Source organism: Podospora pseudoanserina, chromosome 6 (genome assembly GCF_035222485.1).
Source record: "Podospora pseudoanserina strain CBS 124.78 chromosome 6, whole genome shotgun sequence".
Taxonomy (NCBI): Eukaryota; Fungi; Ascomycota; class Sordariomycetes; order Sordariales; family Podosporaceae; genus Podospora; species Podospora pseudoanserina.
Genome location: NC_085925.1, coordinates 3,060,866 through 3,075,898, shown reverse-complemented (window position 1 = coordinate 3,075,898; position 15,033 = coordinate 3,060,866). Strand labels below are relative to the sequence as shown.

General features: G+C 52.3%; 6 protein-coding genes across 6 annotated transcripts; 2 read left to right on the top strand and 4 right to left on the bottom strand.

Moving 5' to 3' along the window:
* Positions 1–140: 140 nt before the first annotated feature.
* Positions 141–1,929, bottom strand: QC764_607870 (uncharacterized protein; the record flags this gene model as incomplete). The annotated part of the gene is made up of 2 exons (XM_062949282.1): positions 964–1,929; positions 141–863 (listed from the first exon to the last, which is right to left on the bottom strand). Exons 1-2 carry the CDS (start codon positions 1,045–1,047, stop codon positions 141–143), a joined length of 807 nt encoding a protein of 268 aa, XP_062797965.1. The 5' UTR covers positions 1,048–1,929.
* On the top strand, positions 1,808–5,004 carry QC764_607860 (uncharacterized protein). The gene is made up of 4 exons (XM_062949281.1): positions 1,808–2,799; positions 2,859–3,078; positions 3,135–4,342; positions 4,405–5,004. Exons 1-4 carry the CDS (start codon positions 2,571–2,573, stop codon positions 4,572–4,574), a joined length of 1,827 nt encoding a protein of 608 aa, XP_062797964.1. The 5' UTR covers positions 1,808–2,570; the 3' UTR covers positions 4,575–5,004.
* A 730-nt stretch (positions 5,005–5,734) lies between these two features.
* QC764_607850 (uncharacterized protein) lies at positions 5,735–8,062 on the bottom strand. Its single transcript, XM_062949280.1, is given in 3 exon segments — positions 5,735–5,823; positions 5,834–5,948; positions 6,004–8,062. 2 exon segments carry the CDS (start codon positions 7,100–7,102, stop codon positions 5,842–5,844), a joined length of 1,206 nt encoding a protein of 401 aa, XP_062797963.1. The 5' UTR covers positions 7,103–8,062; the 3' UTR covers positions 5,735–5,823; positions 5,834–5,841.
* On the top strand, positions 8,013–10,506 carry QC764_607840 (uncharacterized protein). Its single transcript, XM_062949279.1, has 4 exons — positions 8,013–8,355; positions 8,419–8,705; positions 8,763–8,950; positions 9,002–10,506. Exons 1-4 carry the CDS (start codon positions 8,297–8,299, stop codon positions 10,376–10,378), a joined length of 1,911 nt encoding a protein of 636 aa, XP_062797962.1. The 5' UTR covers positions 8,013–8,296; the 3' UTR covers positions 10,379–10,506.
* A 297-nt stretch (positions 10,507–10,803) lies between these two features.
* QC764_607830 (uncharacterized protein) lies at positions 10,804–13,643 on the bottom strand (the record flags this gene model as incomplete). The annotated part of the gene is made up of 3 exons (XM_062949278.1): positions 10,804–13,204; positions 13,331–13,425; positions 13,492–13,643. The coding sequence occupies 3 exons, from the start codon at positions 13,641–13,643 to the stop codon at positions 11,019–11,021; spliced, it is 2,433 nt and encodes an 810-aa protein (XP_062797961.1). The 3' UTR covers positions 10,804–11,018.
* Positions 13,644–13,894: 251 nt separating this feature from the next.
* On the bottom strand, positions 13,895–14,896 carry QC764_607820 (uncharacterized protein; the record flags this gene model as incomplete). Its single annotated transcript, XM_062949277.1, has 3 exons — positions 14,660–14,896; positions 14,533–14,610; positions 13,895–14,482 (listed from the first exon to the last, which is right to left on the bottom strand). The coding sequence occupies exons 1-3, from the start codon at positions 14,858–14,860 to the stop codon at positions 13,895–13,897; spliced, it is 867 nt and encodes a 288-aa protein (XP_062797960.1). The 5' UTR covers positions 14,861–14,896.
* Positions 14,897–15,033: the final 137 nt, after the last annotated feature.

Sequence of the window (15,033 nt, the reverse complement as noted above, 5' to 3'; positions counted from 1 at the left end):
AGAATGGCATGATGCGCACGCTGCCCACCACATTGCAGCAACGCCCCCGGATCATGATAGGTCAATGGCCATGATGAGCAGGTGGGGTAATCTCAAACAAACATGGCGGCTGTCTCGGTTGTGTCGGTTCCTACACTACACTACTCCTCGATACCATAGCATTCCGTGATCTCCATCGCGTCCTCCTGCCCAGATGGTTCCCAACTGGAGATAGATTGATTGCGATACCGCAGGTTTGGGTTTCCCTTTTCGACCGCCCCCTTGTCCATCTCGCGCTTCCTTTCCACACTTGCATGCACCCACTCGAGATAACGCGGGTTCCCTGGTAGCACCATGTTGTCCGCCACAATCAGGGTCCCCGGCCCTACAACACCGAGCCGTTCACATAGCTTGAGGTCATCAGTGTATGCTGGCTTGAAGTGGTCGAAGAAGGCCATATCGACACGAGAAATCTTCCCTTCATCGTACAAGCGCCGAGTTCCTTCCGCCCCCGTCCCAACCACAACCCTGACATTGTCTCTGAGGCCGGCGAGGTCAATCAAGCTTGTGGCTATAGCAGCAAAGAGAGGACTCTTCTCGACACTGTAGTACTGCTTTCCACCAGCCTGTCTCATGGCATGTCCAAACATAATGGCCGAGTATCCAATGTAACCGCCCAGTTCGAGTACCACGGCAGGTCTGTGTCTAGCGATAATGTCGCAAACGATGGATCCTTTCATGGACCCGATGTTGATCAGACCTCTGACGGACCGACCGTAATCGTCGATGGCTTGCAGAACCTTCTGGGGGTTGCCTCTCAGCTTCTCAAGATCCGGCCGAGCGTAGATGTACTCGAGGAGGGCAACTTCACGCCCATCGCCGAACTGTGTGCATCGTATCAGTACCTGACCTTGGCGGACCACTGACAGGCGCCATGGCATTCGATCACCTGTCTGTCGGTGGAGGGGCACGGGGCCTACTCACGAATTTCCCGTCCACTTCCCATGAGAGGTAGACGGCGTCAGGGTTGTACGTGGTGTGTTCCACGGAAAATGGAGTGGCACCCATGATGGTCACCGGACTGATTCAAGCTTGCAAAGTGCGTTTCTGCTGATGTGAGAAGCTGCGTAGGGAGGGTAAACCGGCGACCTAGCTATCGATCTAGAATGGTCTTTTGTAGGGAGGATTTGGGTCGCAGTGGTGTGGTTGGTGTTGTACCTCTTTGGAAAACGGCTATAATATACGCCAGCTGAGTCACAGTGGTGGGAAAGCGCTAAAAGAGCCACTGTTGAGCTTTTCCTGTGTTTTCCATGGTGCGAGGCGGTCACCAGCCAGTTCAGGCATCAAATGCAACGATCTTGGGGATCTACTTCGTGACTTGGATATGCAGGTCTCCTGTGGCCGCACAAGTCGTGTTTCGTTGAGGTAAGATACAGTGACGAGAATGGAGGACGGCATCAAACCTGCATGAGCTGAGTCAACCCGAGAAGTGCCATATTGACAGCGGCAGAAGGAGGATCGACACGAGGCGTTTTGGCGTGATAGGCTGATTTGCGGGCGGTGACTGGACGTGAGCCATCAAGTTTGGCAGCTTGGAGTAGACGGTGGGGTTGCCAACATAGGTATCGCACAGATGAGGTCGGCGACTTCGGTCATTCTTTGATGGTCAGATCTGCACAGGGATCGCTGAGGTCGATCCGATTTGTTGGGTCCCCGTTTGCCGAACATGGAGCTGTGGTCTGTGCTGGATGGGGGGCCATTGGGCCGCAGGTAGCCAATGGTGGTGGCCGTGATTCCAGAAAGGGAGGTTGGCGAGACATGTGTTTGGTAGACAGTTGCTTCTTCACCGTCATCGACTGACGGATTCTGGATCCAGCCGAGACACCTCAGTCAAGCCCTGTTATTTTTCGTCATTTGCAATGAAAGAGGAAAGGGACCGACTGGCACGCAATTCCATGTCCCAAAACATGGTTGCTCCGAAAGAAGCCGGGATAAGGTGGGTCACATTTATCAGGACATTGGACAATGGAAGGCACGACGAGGAGGGGTTGGCGGTGAGGTGGCGCTCTCTGCCTGCCTGCCTGCTGAAGAGGAATGAGACGGAAGGAAACGGCCCCGGCAGAAAGCCCCACGTCCACATGTTGTTAGATTCCAGAGGGAAAGAGATAGATAGCCTATTTTGTCATCGGTGGGGTGAGTGAGATCAGGGCGATTTGATTTGCAATCGGGCCCATCACACACGGGTGGCAACCCTGTAGGGATATCGCCGAGAGTGTCGATTGCCATTGTGTTCTTTGCTGGCTTGGGGCTGTCCTGGGAGACCGTTTGCTGGGTGTGTTCACCCTTCCATCTATCTGATTCCTTCCAGTCTCAGTTGCACCAGACACAATCTCAATCTCAATCACGAAGTTTCTGTTCCACTCCCAGTGTCTTGGTTTTGGTCCGACACCGCGTTCTCTTAAATCAACGCCCGCCCAAAGTCGCTGGAAAGCCATCTGCAAGCGGGCTCTATTTTGGCATTTGTCCTCCCTCACCTCCTGCGTCCTTGTTGACAACTGACCAACCCCCCCTCACGTCTCCACTTCGCCAAGATGGTCGATAGGATAGAGGACGAAGAAATTCGAGATGATGTCGGAGAGAGGACCTCTCTGTTGCGCCAGCCTACCCTGAACGTTTCTCCAGAAACGCTGAATGCCGCTGCAAACGAGGAACATGATGGTTTGGCTGCTTCAGATGGGGACCTCTCTCCGACTTCCACAGTAGGATCACAGCAGAGCTGGGACAACGGGCAATGGAAGAAGAACTTGGTGCTTCTGCTTGGTATGTTACTGCGTGAGATAGACCACCAATCTATTCTAACGCAACGCCTCTTACGACAGGCGTCTTTCTCGTCAATTCCGACAGTGCCATCTTGATGGCCATGTTTCGAGACATTGCATCCGAATTCGAACAACTAAGTTCGGCGAGTTGGATCATCAACGCATACATCATTGGCATCATTGCTGCGCAGCCTTTGTACGGAAAGCTGAGTGATATCTATGGACGGAAACCACTTCTCCTGTTTGCATACATCTGCTACTGCGTAGGTGCAACGATAGCGTAAGTATGTCCCTCTGTTTTCTCTACTAGAACGTGAAGGCTAACCAGTACTTCAGAGGCGCTGGCTTCTCGTTTTGGGGTCTATTGCTGGGAAGGTCTCTTTGCGGAATTGGCAATGCCGGCATTACAGTGCTCATCTCAACCCTCATTGTTGACCTGGTGCCCATGCGCGAGGTTGCGGTTTGGCGAGGCTACGTTTATGCCATCAACCAGATCGGCAGAGCTTTGGGTCCTTCCCTTGGCGGCATCATCTCTGATAGCACAAACTGGCGATGGGCTCTTCTGTATCACGTACCTCTCAACCTCGCAGGGCTCATCTTCATTTGGGCAAAGATGTCGTTCCCCAAGCCAACTGCTCCAGACACAAAGGCAGTTGGACGGAATCCGACAGCCACCAAGGAGACTGCCTACGCCAAGTTCAAACGGATTGATCTCTCAGGATCAACCAGTTTGGCCATTGCCAATGTGTCTTTGCTCCTATTTCTTGACCAAATCGAAAAGGGCCCTGAAAACCTGGTCCACAACGCCATGGCCATGCTGCCAATGTCGATTTGGTTGGGATTCTTGGTAGTCTTTCTCTTGGTGGAAGCCTTTTGGGCAAGAGAACCAATCTTCCCTCTGAGGTTGCTGCGGAAGCGGAATGTTGTATCAGCCTACGCGATCCAGTTCGTTTTTACAGCTGCTCAAGTAGCGCTTTACACATCCATCCCGCTCTACTTCCGCGTGACAATGAGCGACACCAACACCACGTCCTCCCTCCGACTGCTTGTCGTGACATTGGGCACCGTTGCTGGAAGTCTCATCAGCGGCTATGTCATTAAACGGACCGGGCTATACCGTCTCATCACCAACATTGCGGCTATCCTGTCTAACCTCAGCTTTCTGGCCATCTTTTTGAGATGGCGGGGGGTGACGCACTGGGGGGAGACTCTCTATGGGTTCCCCATTGGTGTTGGCTTTGGTGTCTCCCTGTCGGCAGCGTTCATTGCGCTCACATCAGGGCTCGAGTCAAGCCAGGTAGCGGTGGCTACTTCCGGGTTCTACCTCAGCATGAACATCGGGAGCCTGCTGGGTGTCAGCACTGCTTCCCTTCTCATTGCCTCTTTCGTGGAAAGCACACTGAGAGACAAGTTGCCTGACCTGCCAGACAAGGAGCAGATCATCAGAGATGTGCTCTCCAACTTTGACGCCATTGATGGGTTGCCAGAGAAGATTGCGGGTATTGTGCTCAAGGCCTATGAGAGGAGCTTTGTTAATGTTTGGTGTAAGTGTTTTTGCTTTTGAGACGTTGACTCACTTGAACTTTTGTGCTAACCGATATCTTAGTATTCTGCGTGGTGTTTGGTGTCATGGGGCTGATCGCCAGCTTTGTGATGAGGGAGGGGCAGCTTCATCAGTCGCCGGGTGCGTCCAAGCCCAAGAGACCAGAACGGAGTCGAAGTCATCAAGGCTATGGTGCTGTCTCGGAGTCGGATAGTGAGAGCGATAACGCGTGATGGATCATTTGTGCAAAGTTGATGTATTGTAAGACAAGTTGGATCTGGTGGTTTACTGAGGAGTTTGGACATGGAAAAGAGGGTTTGGGTTGGGGATAATGGTAATGTCAGGATTAGCTGCGTTGGTATGGATGGGATCTGGTCGAATCTCCCTTTGACCTGAAGGTAGTCCTGTTTTCTTGACACATCAGTTTTGCTTGATCCGAGAGCTCACATTGCTTGTTGAAGCTGCTAATGCACCATGGTTCAAGGGTCCAACTTTGCTGCTGTGGGAGATCGGACGGGGGAGAGTGCGTTATTCGACCACCGCAGGAATGGGTTTCAAAGATCTGGAAGACATCGCACAGCATTCCAGGGACGGTATAGGAAGGGGGGGTTCTGGAAGGCGGTCAAGGTGAAACATTTGGTCGTCATTCAGAACAGTGATCCACACAACCCCGCAAAGGTAGCAGCCAAGGATAGGTAGTTGATGAGACAGCAATGAGAGCGAATGGGTGAGACTCAAAGAATGATCTGACAGCAAGACCGAGCCACCGGTCTGTCTGATAGACGCGCCTGCATTTCCGCGGAGTCACTTCAGCGCAACGGATGGCTGGTAATGATGGCCGCCGAACTTGGGTACCCCACCGGAGAACCCTCCGTCCCCATCCCGTATCCCTCCCCCGGCCCCAGCGACGTACCTGTACACTGATTGTGGAGGCTGCATTGAATCTTAAAATACAAGTACGGTTACATCATGATCTCCCCTAGCTATCCCTGTCCTATATGATCGACAGTTGCCGCGCCCGCGCCGGCGCGCCGGGGCGGAGCTAGGAAGGGTGTACATGTATGCAACCATCCCAAGTGGGTGATGATCTGCAGAGTGCAGTGAGCTGAAGTTCTTCGTCTGCCCACCTCAACGTGGATTGATCGTGAGAGATTGATTGGAAAGGCAAAAATAAAAGTACGAGGTTGGGGGGATTTTGAAGAAGACGTGGAAACTGAGTGCTTATGGCGTTGATGCTGTAGGTGCGGATAGGGTTCATCGGTATTATCTCGGATTCAAGCATTTGGTGATCTCAGTGGCAGGAAAAGTGGTCTGAGATAGTGGCACGCCTTGAAGGTGCAAGTTGTTAATCAGCATGCGTGGCTTGCTGCAGTGGTGGGCGGGCACATGAAGGATCAATGTTGGAGACGTCATGCAATTGGCACATTATGGTCTATCAAATTGTGCAAGATAGCACAGCCAGCTGTGCAGAGAGATCCTTCGCTGGTCCGACATTTCCCTTCACTCGTTGCGGTGATGCACCTGATCATGTCCCTCCGCTTCGAGCTCATCAATAATGACAATGCCACTGTCCACCCTCTTGAGGCTTGGCTGCAGCCAATAAATGTCTGTTTCCGCATTTAGCACGGATGTTGGCTGAACTTGATGAAAACGAGTACTCACTGTAATCAAACTCAGGATTCTTCCAAAACTTCTCGATGCTGAGACCGGCCTTCAGAGATACCCCGTCCACCGTCTCCCTTGTCCACTTGCCACTGCTGATGATTGGTAATCTCTCCCCTTCCTCCAAGGTGATGGTTTGTCCCCTAATTGTTGCCGTAAGGGAGCACGTCGTGGTGAGATATGTCTGGTATCGTTGACGCTCAGGTAACCATCTTCCCTCAAACTTCCAATTGTTGTCATCAAAAATACGGTCAACCTCAGCCCTATCGATGCCCTCACCCAATAGCTCCCGTGCATACTCCAGCGCTTGTTTCACCCACCGGCGGGAATACCCGCCTGGCACATCGTAAGCAGCCTCAATTTTTGCCGCATCTTGGCATCCATCAACCGCCAGTAGAAAGCCCGCCACATTCTGGGGAACACCTGTCTCAGGAGCTTGGGTAAATGAGCTCAGGAACCTGACAGCAGCATCCTGCTCGTCATTCCCGATGCTGCTTCCGAGAAACATGAGTGTCCTCCGATAGGCGGCAATCTCGGGACTGGCGAGCCAGTTTGCTCCGTCGTCATAAGTCCCGAAGAGAGCGCGGACTTCGATATGCCGAAACGTGACACGCCTTTTCAAGGCAACAATAGACCGTTCCAACAAGGCCTGGTCTACGTCGAGGGCGTAGTAAACGAGTGGAGAGCTGATGTAATTGTCGATAGCTGATAGAAATTGAGCTGTCTTGGTCATGTTGCCTGCTCCCAGCTCGATGAGCATGTCGGTACCTGTGGAAGCCACTGTTCTGGCAATGTCGTCGACCCGTTGCTGCAAAAGTTCATCTTCTACTCGGTATGGGTAATACTCCGGAGCTTCCAGAACATCGTCGTACAAGACTTGACCCTTCTCTCCCCACAAAAGCAGGGAAGGAAAGGACTTGGACCCTTGTGGTTGGCTGAGGCCTTCAAGAATCTTGGAGTCCAAGTTATGTAGCAGTGATTCCTGAGAGGAGCGAATATCGAGAACTTCGGGGCCTTTGGGAAGTCGAGGGTCGTGCGAGTGTCTTAGAGTGTGTTTGTCCAGGGGACGGGTCATGGTGAATGTGACTGAAGTAGCCATTGCTGTGGTGGTTGCTTCTGCTGAGCTTGCAGGCTATTAAGGAGAAGATGGTGTAGGGGTTCAAGGCAGTAGCGGGCAGTTGTGTGACCACCTTGGCCGTATATAAAAGTCCACCCTTCTGGTGTCGTCTCCCAGCTTCAGGAGGGTGCCTGCCACTCGCGCCAGGATGCCAGTGGACCCCTATGATTAACCACGCGTAAAGTGTCGCTCTGGCCGAGTAATGGAAACGATCTTCCTCATGCACGCAGGTACGAGGTCACGGCAGGAAGGGTCCCTGGCTGCCTCGTCCGAATGCTTACATGGTCCACCGAGCCACTGGGGGGTGGATGATGCAATTGTTTCATTTTAGATGTGCAAATATTGCGGTGAGGCGAGTTCGCCGGATTTGTGAGAGAGCGGGTTGATAGCAAGTCAATGACGACAACTGTCTGATTGGTGGTTGTTCGCTGCTAACAAAGGATGCTGTTTTCTCCTTGATCAAGTTCTCGATGCTGATTCGGACAATGGGAGAGATTCAACCATGGCGATGTGCATTGTGTAGTTTTAGCGACCCTTTCCCGGGGTATGTCGTGATACATCATCCAGTTATCCAGCTGGCCTCCGGGCCGGCCAGATACCGGAAGGAGCCAGCGGCATTGGAAGTTCCCAGCTGACCGGGAAATAGATTTGCATCAGTTGAGTTCGGCGAATGAGAGGTCAAAGGCATGTTTTCCGGCAGAGCTGAATGACCTAGATTCTGAAAGACTGGAGCCAAGGCAAGCGCGCTTGAACTCTTGCCGACGACGGCAAGCAACCGTGGAGGATTCATGGGTAGGCGCAGTCATGACGGAATGAGGTGACTTGGTGGTGGGGAAGGTGAGACATGGGCAGAGGGGTAATTACATGCCGTGGCTTTGGATGGCAGGAACCCCACGTAGTAAACAGTAGTTCTTTGAACCTGCCCTGCCACCCTGCTCAAACCACGTCACCGCCTGGAATGACAATCACCTAAAGACGGCCCGCTTGATCTGCGGCCCGCCAGAAACTAATTGGCAACCGGAGACTCCGCGGGCCCTCATCGCAGCTACCGCCCGAATTGACCAATGATATCGGTCTATACCCACCCTCCAAGTCCCCGGAACACCGCGGTGCGTCCATGATAAACATCACGCATCGACAGCAAGCCCGTGTTCTGATTATCCGATACTGCACAACATGTCTCCTCCCGCCTCCACCAAAGTCGACCTGCTCATCGTCGGCGCTGGGCCTGCAGGGTAGGTACACTGCCTCTCCATATCGTCTAGACTATGGCTTATCACTAACACCGTCTTGTTGAGCTTGGCATTGGCAAACTGGTTCCGTGGCACCAACATCAAAGTGCTTATTGTCGACAAGAAGCCAGGCCCAACACCTCGTGGGCAAGCAGAGGGTCTCAAGAGTACGACCAACGAGATCTTTGACTCTTACGGTATTGGACCTCAAGTCACGGCCGAATCATGGAGGCTCGAGGAAATTGCCTGTTGGGGCACACGCAAAGATGGAGGTGAAGGCATTGTCAGAGAACAAGTCATTCCGGACAGAGTCGCTGAACTTGGCAAGCCTCGGGAGACGATGCTCCAGCAGTGTAAGAATATTCCAGTTTGGATTTTACCCCCCACTCACAGGCTAATCTATGTTGCAGCACGAGTTGAGCACCACATGCTTCACAATATTCTCTCTCATGATAATATTGAGATTCGGTACAGCACGACCCCAATCTCTGTTGACGTTGACACATCTTGTGTCCATGAAGCAGATACATTTCCCGTGTCTGTCTCCCTAGAAAAGGTTACTACCAACACAAATACTACTAATGGGGACACTACTAATGTAAGACCGCCGTGATCTGTGAGAAGTATCGTTGGCTAACATTGTCCACAGGGGACTAACTGCCATGCCACAAATGGGCACCATATCAACGGGCAGAATGGACATCAACCAAATGAACATGATGCTCCCTCGGATATGATCTCGGCCAAGTACATCGTCGGCTGTGATGGTGCCCGCAGCTGGCTCCGCAAGCAGCTCGACGTCTCTTTGGAAGGAGATCTGACAGACTCGGTCTTTGGTGTGGTGGATATGGTCCCCAAGTCCAATTTCCCAGATATTCGAAGGGTCTGCTATCTACGCGCCGCATCTGGCACCATCCTCCTGGTACCTCGCAGCAACAAGGAGGTTAGGATGTACATCCCCGTGGAGAGCGGCACAGCCCTCCCTGACCCCAAGGACCTGACTTTCGACCGTGTTATGGATGCCGCTCGCAAGATCATTGCTCCTTATACAATGGAAGTTGGTTCTGTCTCGTGGTGGTCAGCATACCGGGTGCGTCAGCGGGTGGGCAATCACTTCTCTCGGCTTAATGAGCGGGCTTTCCTGGTTGGGGATGCTGTTCACACGCACTCGCCCAAGGCGGGTCAGGGCATGAACACGTCGATTCAAGACGCGTACAACCTTGGTTGGAAGCTTAGACTTACTCTCAAAGGAAAAGTCCGTTCCTCTGGCGCACGGCAGGACCTTCTCAGGACGTATGAGTCTGAGCGACGTCCAGTGGCACTGGACCTCATTGCGTTCGACAAGGGCTTCCTGAAACTGTTTGCAGCTCCGTCTTCACAGTTTGATACTGAAATACTACAGGCCTTGAAGTTCACGACTGGGTTGTCGATTCGTTACCCACCTTCTTGTGCTGTGCAGTTGCCCAAGGGTATCGAGCAGCTGGGACCCAGCCTCCTCAAGGCAGACCTGGTGCCGGGAAAGAGGCTTCCCGACTTCAGAGTGGTATATCAAGCTGATGGGGTGCCAACTTGGATGCACAAGAGATTGAGTGCCACGGGGCAGTTCAGAGTCATGATTTTCGCTGGCGACATCTCGGACTCTACTGCGTCCAAGAGGTTACATGACGTGGGCAAGTATTTGGGGGAGGGCAAGTCTCTGAAGCATGTCGTGATGCCTCAGTCGGAACAAGAGCCACTGGTGGAGGTCCTGGTTGTACATTGTGCTGAGCGGGATCTGGTGGATCTTTTGGCACTGCCGGAAGTGTACCGCCCTTGGAGCGACGAGAGCGGGTATGATTTTTGGAGGGTGTTTGGTGATGTGGAGAGCGTGCATGATGGTCATGGAAAAGCATATGAGAGGCTTGAGATTGACCGACAGGTTGGCTGTACGGTGGTGGTGAGGCCTGATGGGTATATTGGTGCCGTTTTGGAGGTTGATGATGTGGAGGGCGTGGAGAGATATTTTGAGGGGATGAATGTATCATGATTGTGAATTTGGAAGACGTGTAAGAGATGGATGTTCATGGTGACAAGATGGTATTTAATTCCGAACATATAACGATTTACAAATAAAGCTGCTACCGAAAGATAGTTGACATCCAGCAAGGACTTCCCCTGTATGGAAGATGATATACTCATTTGATAGGCGTTTGAACAACTTTTTCAACCCTCCAAAAAGCTTTCACGTGAAGCAATGGAACCTCGAAAATATCTGGGAGTACATTTGTAGCACATAGTTTGAGAGCTCCTTTTGCTTTAAACTACCAACCATTCATAAAATCAAGTCAAACTCAAAGCAAATGTGGCGTGCACTGCTGCATTTTCTCCCCAGATTTAGACCAACTACTCATTGGCTACCCCTGAGATATTGAAGAATCGTCCCTAGTCTCATCATTCTCTTGAACAAATTTGATTGGGAATAGGCGGTAATAGGAGTCCTAACCGCAGGGTGCTGGGTTGCTGTTGGTGGTGGGGATTCAGTACAAGACCTTTCTGCGTTTACGGAAGAGAGTGACAAGTTGATGACGGTTGACAAGAACGAATTAACTTTTTACAACAAAACACACCCGAGATTAAGTGCCATCCCTAGAAGCTCGCAACGAAATTAGGCAGTATACCGTTCAGTTCTACGTATCCATCATCATGCTCGCCATCAGCAGCTCCTCCAGCCCAAACGGCGAAAAGTCCATCGGGTCCCCGTGACCGTAAAAGTTGGGGCCGCCTGGAGTCAACCCTGTTGTGAAATTCCCCGGATGGATAAAGTCACCACAGACGTCCGTCGGTCCAAATGTTGACCATGGGTTTGGTGGTGGTGGTGGGGGACCAATACCGGGTATGTTGACAAGGAGTGGCGATGATGACACTGCAGCATCACCAGTAACGCCAGGAAGTCTTTGCATGGCCACCGTAGCCAGGTCATTAATACTGGCACCGTTGCTCCCTTGGATGTGTGACAGTGGTTGTGGTTGTTGGCGCCTATCCTGCGGATGCTCGTTCGGTCTCCCATGCCCAGCCATCAGACTCTGCAGGGCTGTCTCAATCCTAGCCAATTTCCCCTTGAGGTTCTCCATGCCCCCCCAGAAGGAAATGTAACGGTCAATGGTAAGTTTCAAAAGGTCAAGGTTGGAGATCGTGAGCCGTTTGTTGAACGATGCGGGCCCAAAGACTTTGCAGGCACATTGTGCCGCGGCTCCAAACCAGAGAGTGTTGACGAGGAAAGGGTTGACGAATTTGTAGTGGTCCCGGGAGCTGTTGCGGACCACGGTGACGATCTCATCCGAGGCGTTAATGTAGTTGGACCACTCAGAGTTGGCTTGCTGAGCGTCTCGTGGGTCGTTGTTTCCTTCTCCCTGCCTGCCATCGTTGGAACCCTTTTGGTGGGCTAGCCATGGTGTTCGAGCACAGATCTTGTGATGATAAATCATGAACCGACAGAGCTGCGTCATCAGGTGGAGGGAATACTTGTCGGCATGTTCCTGTCTTGGGTTGATGCCCTCGGGACTGCTTTGAGCCGAAGCTTTTGGTCGAAAGTCAAGAGTCTCCCCCTGGTAGACGAGACTGGTCGGAAAAGAAGTGACGGTGCAGTAGAGGGTGTTGGCCATGATATTGAGTTCGTCTTGGTTGGTTTCCGCGTGGTTTTCGTTCATCGACTGCAGAGCCGATCCCACTGGATACACGATGCGCTGTGTGTTGCGCATCAAAGAGTTCATCACTATGAACCAGGCCTTGGCGCTCTGGTTGCCTGACTGGGCAAGTTGCTTCCACCTGAGACTGCAGTCCTGAGCAAGAAAGCAACTTTCCTGGTATACGCCATTGAACCAACAACTGTCTGGCACTGGGAGCATGGTGAGGTTCATCTCAGGGTCTATGGCCGTCGGCAGTCGTCGAATAGTGCTGGCAAAGACGTCCATTTCCCAAACAGCCCACCAAGCCCTTCTCCGTTCTTCCATCAACGACCAGCGTTGGATGTTGACCGGGTTCTTGTCTTTGACTGGGTCATGGTTTGCATCAACCATGTGCAGGTGCAAGTCGTACGAATATCTGATGCAGTCACCGAGCTTCTTCCACGACCGAGAGCGGACGCTCATGGTGAGTTGGTAAAAGGTGACAAGAACACCTGCTTGTAGAAGCCAGAATGGCGGGGGATTGTCGCCGTAACTATCGACTGATTCGTCCAGCTTCGAGTAGGCAATCTTTGCAAAGTAGGTCGGACTTGGGCAGTCCTCACGATCTTGGCAATGTCTGGTGGAGAAGGAGAACATGGCAGCTATCAGCGCTTCGGCGTCCGAGTGAAACTGCATCATGGCGAACTTGGGTTCAATACTCCCTGGCCGGAACAGGGTGAATGATGTCATGTTGGTGAAGTAGGACTCCATCAACACATCGTATGTTGCTCTTGATATCCGAAGAGCATCACAAACAGTCTGGATGGTGATGGGAATGGCATTGTCTTGATGGCCAGGTGAAGCGTCCACTGTGGAAGGAGATTGTGGGCGTGTCTGTGCTTCATGAGACGGGTACATGATCCGAGAGAAGATGGGGGCACTTGTTGGCTGAATTCCTACTGACGATTCACCAGTTGAGAGAGGCGAGGTCACCTCTCGCCGGGAATGGAGGTCATCGTCTGCTCGAGTACGAGAATCATCGTGACTTGTGCTGTAAGTCGGAGATGATACTGCAATGGAACTGCGCCGAGCAAGCTCGAATGATGTGGTGTGCCGATGTCCAGTGGCATTCAGGGATGGGCCATGACTGACACTGCTGGACACAGACGTTTGATCAAGTCTTCGACGCTTGTTGCCTTGAAGAGGGCCTGAATGAGCATATGTAAGTACTTGAACTTTTGCTTTTACAGATTTGATGAATGCAATCCCATCAGATATCATTCACGGCATAAAGAAGGTATATAATGAGGCGTATCACTGACAAAACAGCTTACCACCAGTCTTTGGGCCGGGCTTCTCGGCGTGAGTTGGATATTCACATTGTCCACTGAGCTTTTGGCAGAGCGAGCAGACAGGTAGTTGACGGTCACTGCCATTACGTCATGCGGTCAGTCAAGAGGTCGAGGTTGGAGACGACAGATCCACACATACATACCATTTCACCTTTCTCCTCTTGCAAGCGTAGCACGCGAGTTTGGCCGCAGACGCGTCGGACAGCGATGGTCCTGTCTCTTGCTGTGGATTTGGGTGTGCCTGAGGTTCCGCCATGGTTCGGGGGTAATGTTGGTCGCGAAGTGAAGACGGCATATCTCATCTGCTGAACAGGTGCCCGGGCAGTGGGTTTATGAAATCTGCCCGAGGGCCGCATGGTTGTTTTCGGGGAGTTTTGCCAGAGACGGACGAATTGCGACTGCCGCTGATCGCCACCAGCGCGGGGTAGCGTGGCCTTGAACGCCCGCTAAGCGAGTTAGCCATGTTAGCGTCCCCAGGTCACTGGGTTCACTTGGCTAATGGATTGCGGGGTAGGTATTATGAAGAATCTGGGTATTTTTTCTGCCTCACTCAAACACCATTTTGTTGCTAATCGACCCCAACCCATCAATTGACACCTCAACCACGTCCCCATTCTTCAAGAACCCTTTGGGCTCCATGAACAGACCGACTCCACTCGGGGTCCCGGTTTGAATAACCGTTCCCCTCCGCAGTGTCCTTCCACGGCTGAGGTGAGAGATAATCTTGGCCACCGAAAAAATCATGTCCGACGTCTCGGTCTGCTGCCTCACCTGCCCATTGACCTTGGTGACAAGCTGGAGCTTTTGCGGGTCTGGAATCAGGCTAGGGGACACGATACAAGGCCCAATGGGGCAAAACTTGTCGAAGGATTTGGCATAACAAAACTGGCCACCTGATGTCTCTGGCAGCTGGAAGTAGCGCGCTGAGATGTCGTTGCCAACCGTGTATCCAAGTACGTATTTCAGGGCGTCTGTCTCGGGAACATTCTTTGCGTCTTTCCCGACGACCACTGTCAACTCACCCTCGTAGTCGAGCATGCTTTGAGCGTCAGGGTGGACTGGTATGTCCTCATTAGGCCCAGCAAGAGCATCGGCTGGTTTGGTGAAGAGAACAGGATACGGGGCAACTCGTAGCTACACTGGTCAGTGGCAGTCCGTCATGGAGACATGGGTGGGGATCATACATTGGCTTCAGTGGCGTGCTTCTGATAGTTGAGTCCAATGCACATAATCGCATGTACTTGGGGCAAAGGGCACAGAAGCTGAAAAACACATTAGCTGACGTTCTCATGCCACATGTGAGCAACGCACCTTCTGGATCTTGTCTATTTTCCCAGTGCCACGGAAACCATTGCCAACATCACCCTCGAGGACTTCAACCTCCGCGCCGGCGAGACTGACGCCGGTTGGTCTGGTCTTCAGGTCACCAAAATTGGTGGACCCCTGGGCGTTGACAAACCTCACAAGCCGTTGAAATGATGCGGCTGCTGCCTTCTGAACACGGAAAGACATTTTGGTGACTTGGGTGCTTGGATAACAAAGGTTGATGTTGATCCAATGATTCTTCAAATTTGGCGTCGTTGACAGCTTGCATCAATTGCCGAGCTCCACCGTCGGGCCAATCAGAATTGGCCCGTGCTGGGGAGACCACCTACCGAGGGACACGACGACAGCTGGAAGATCTT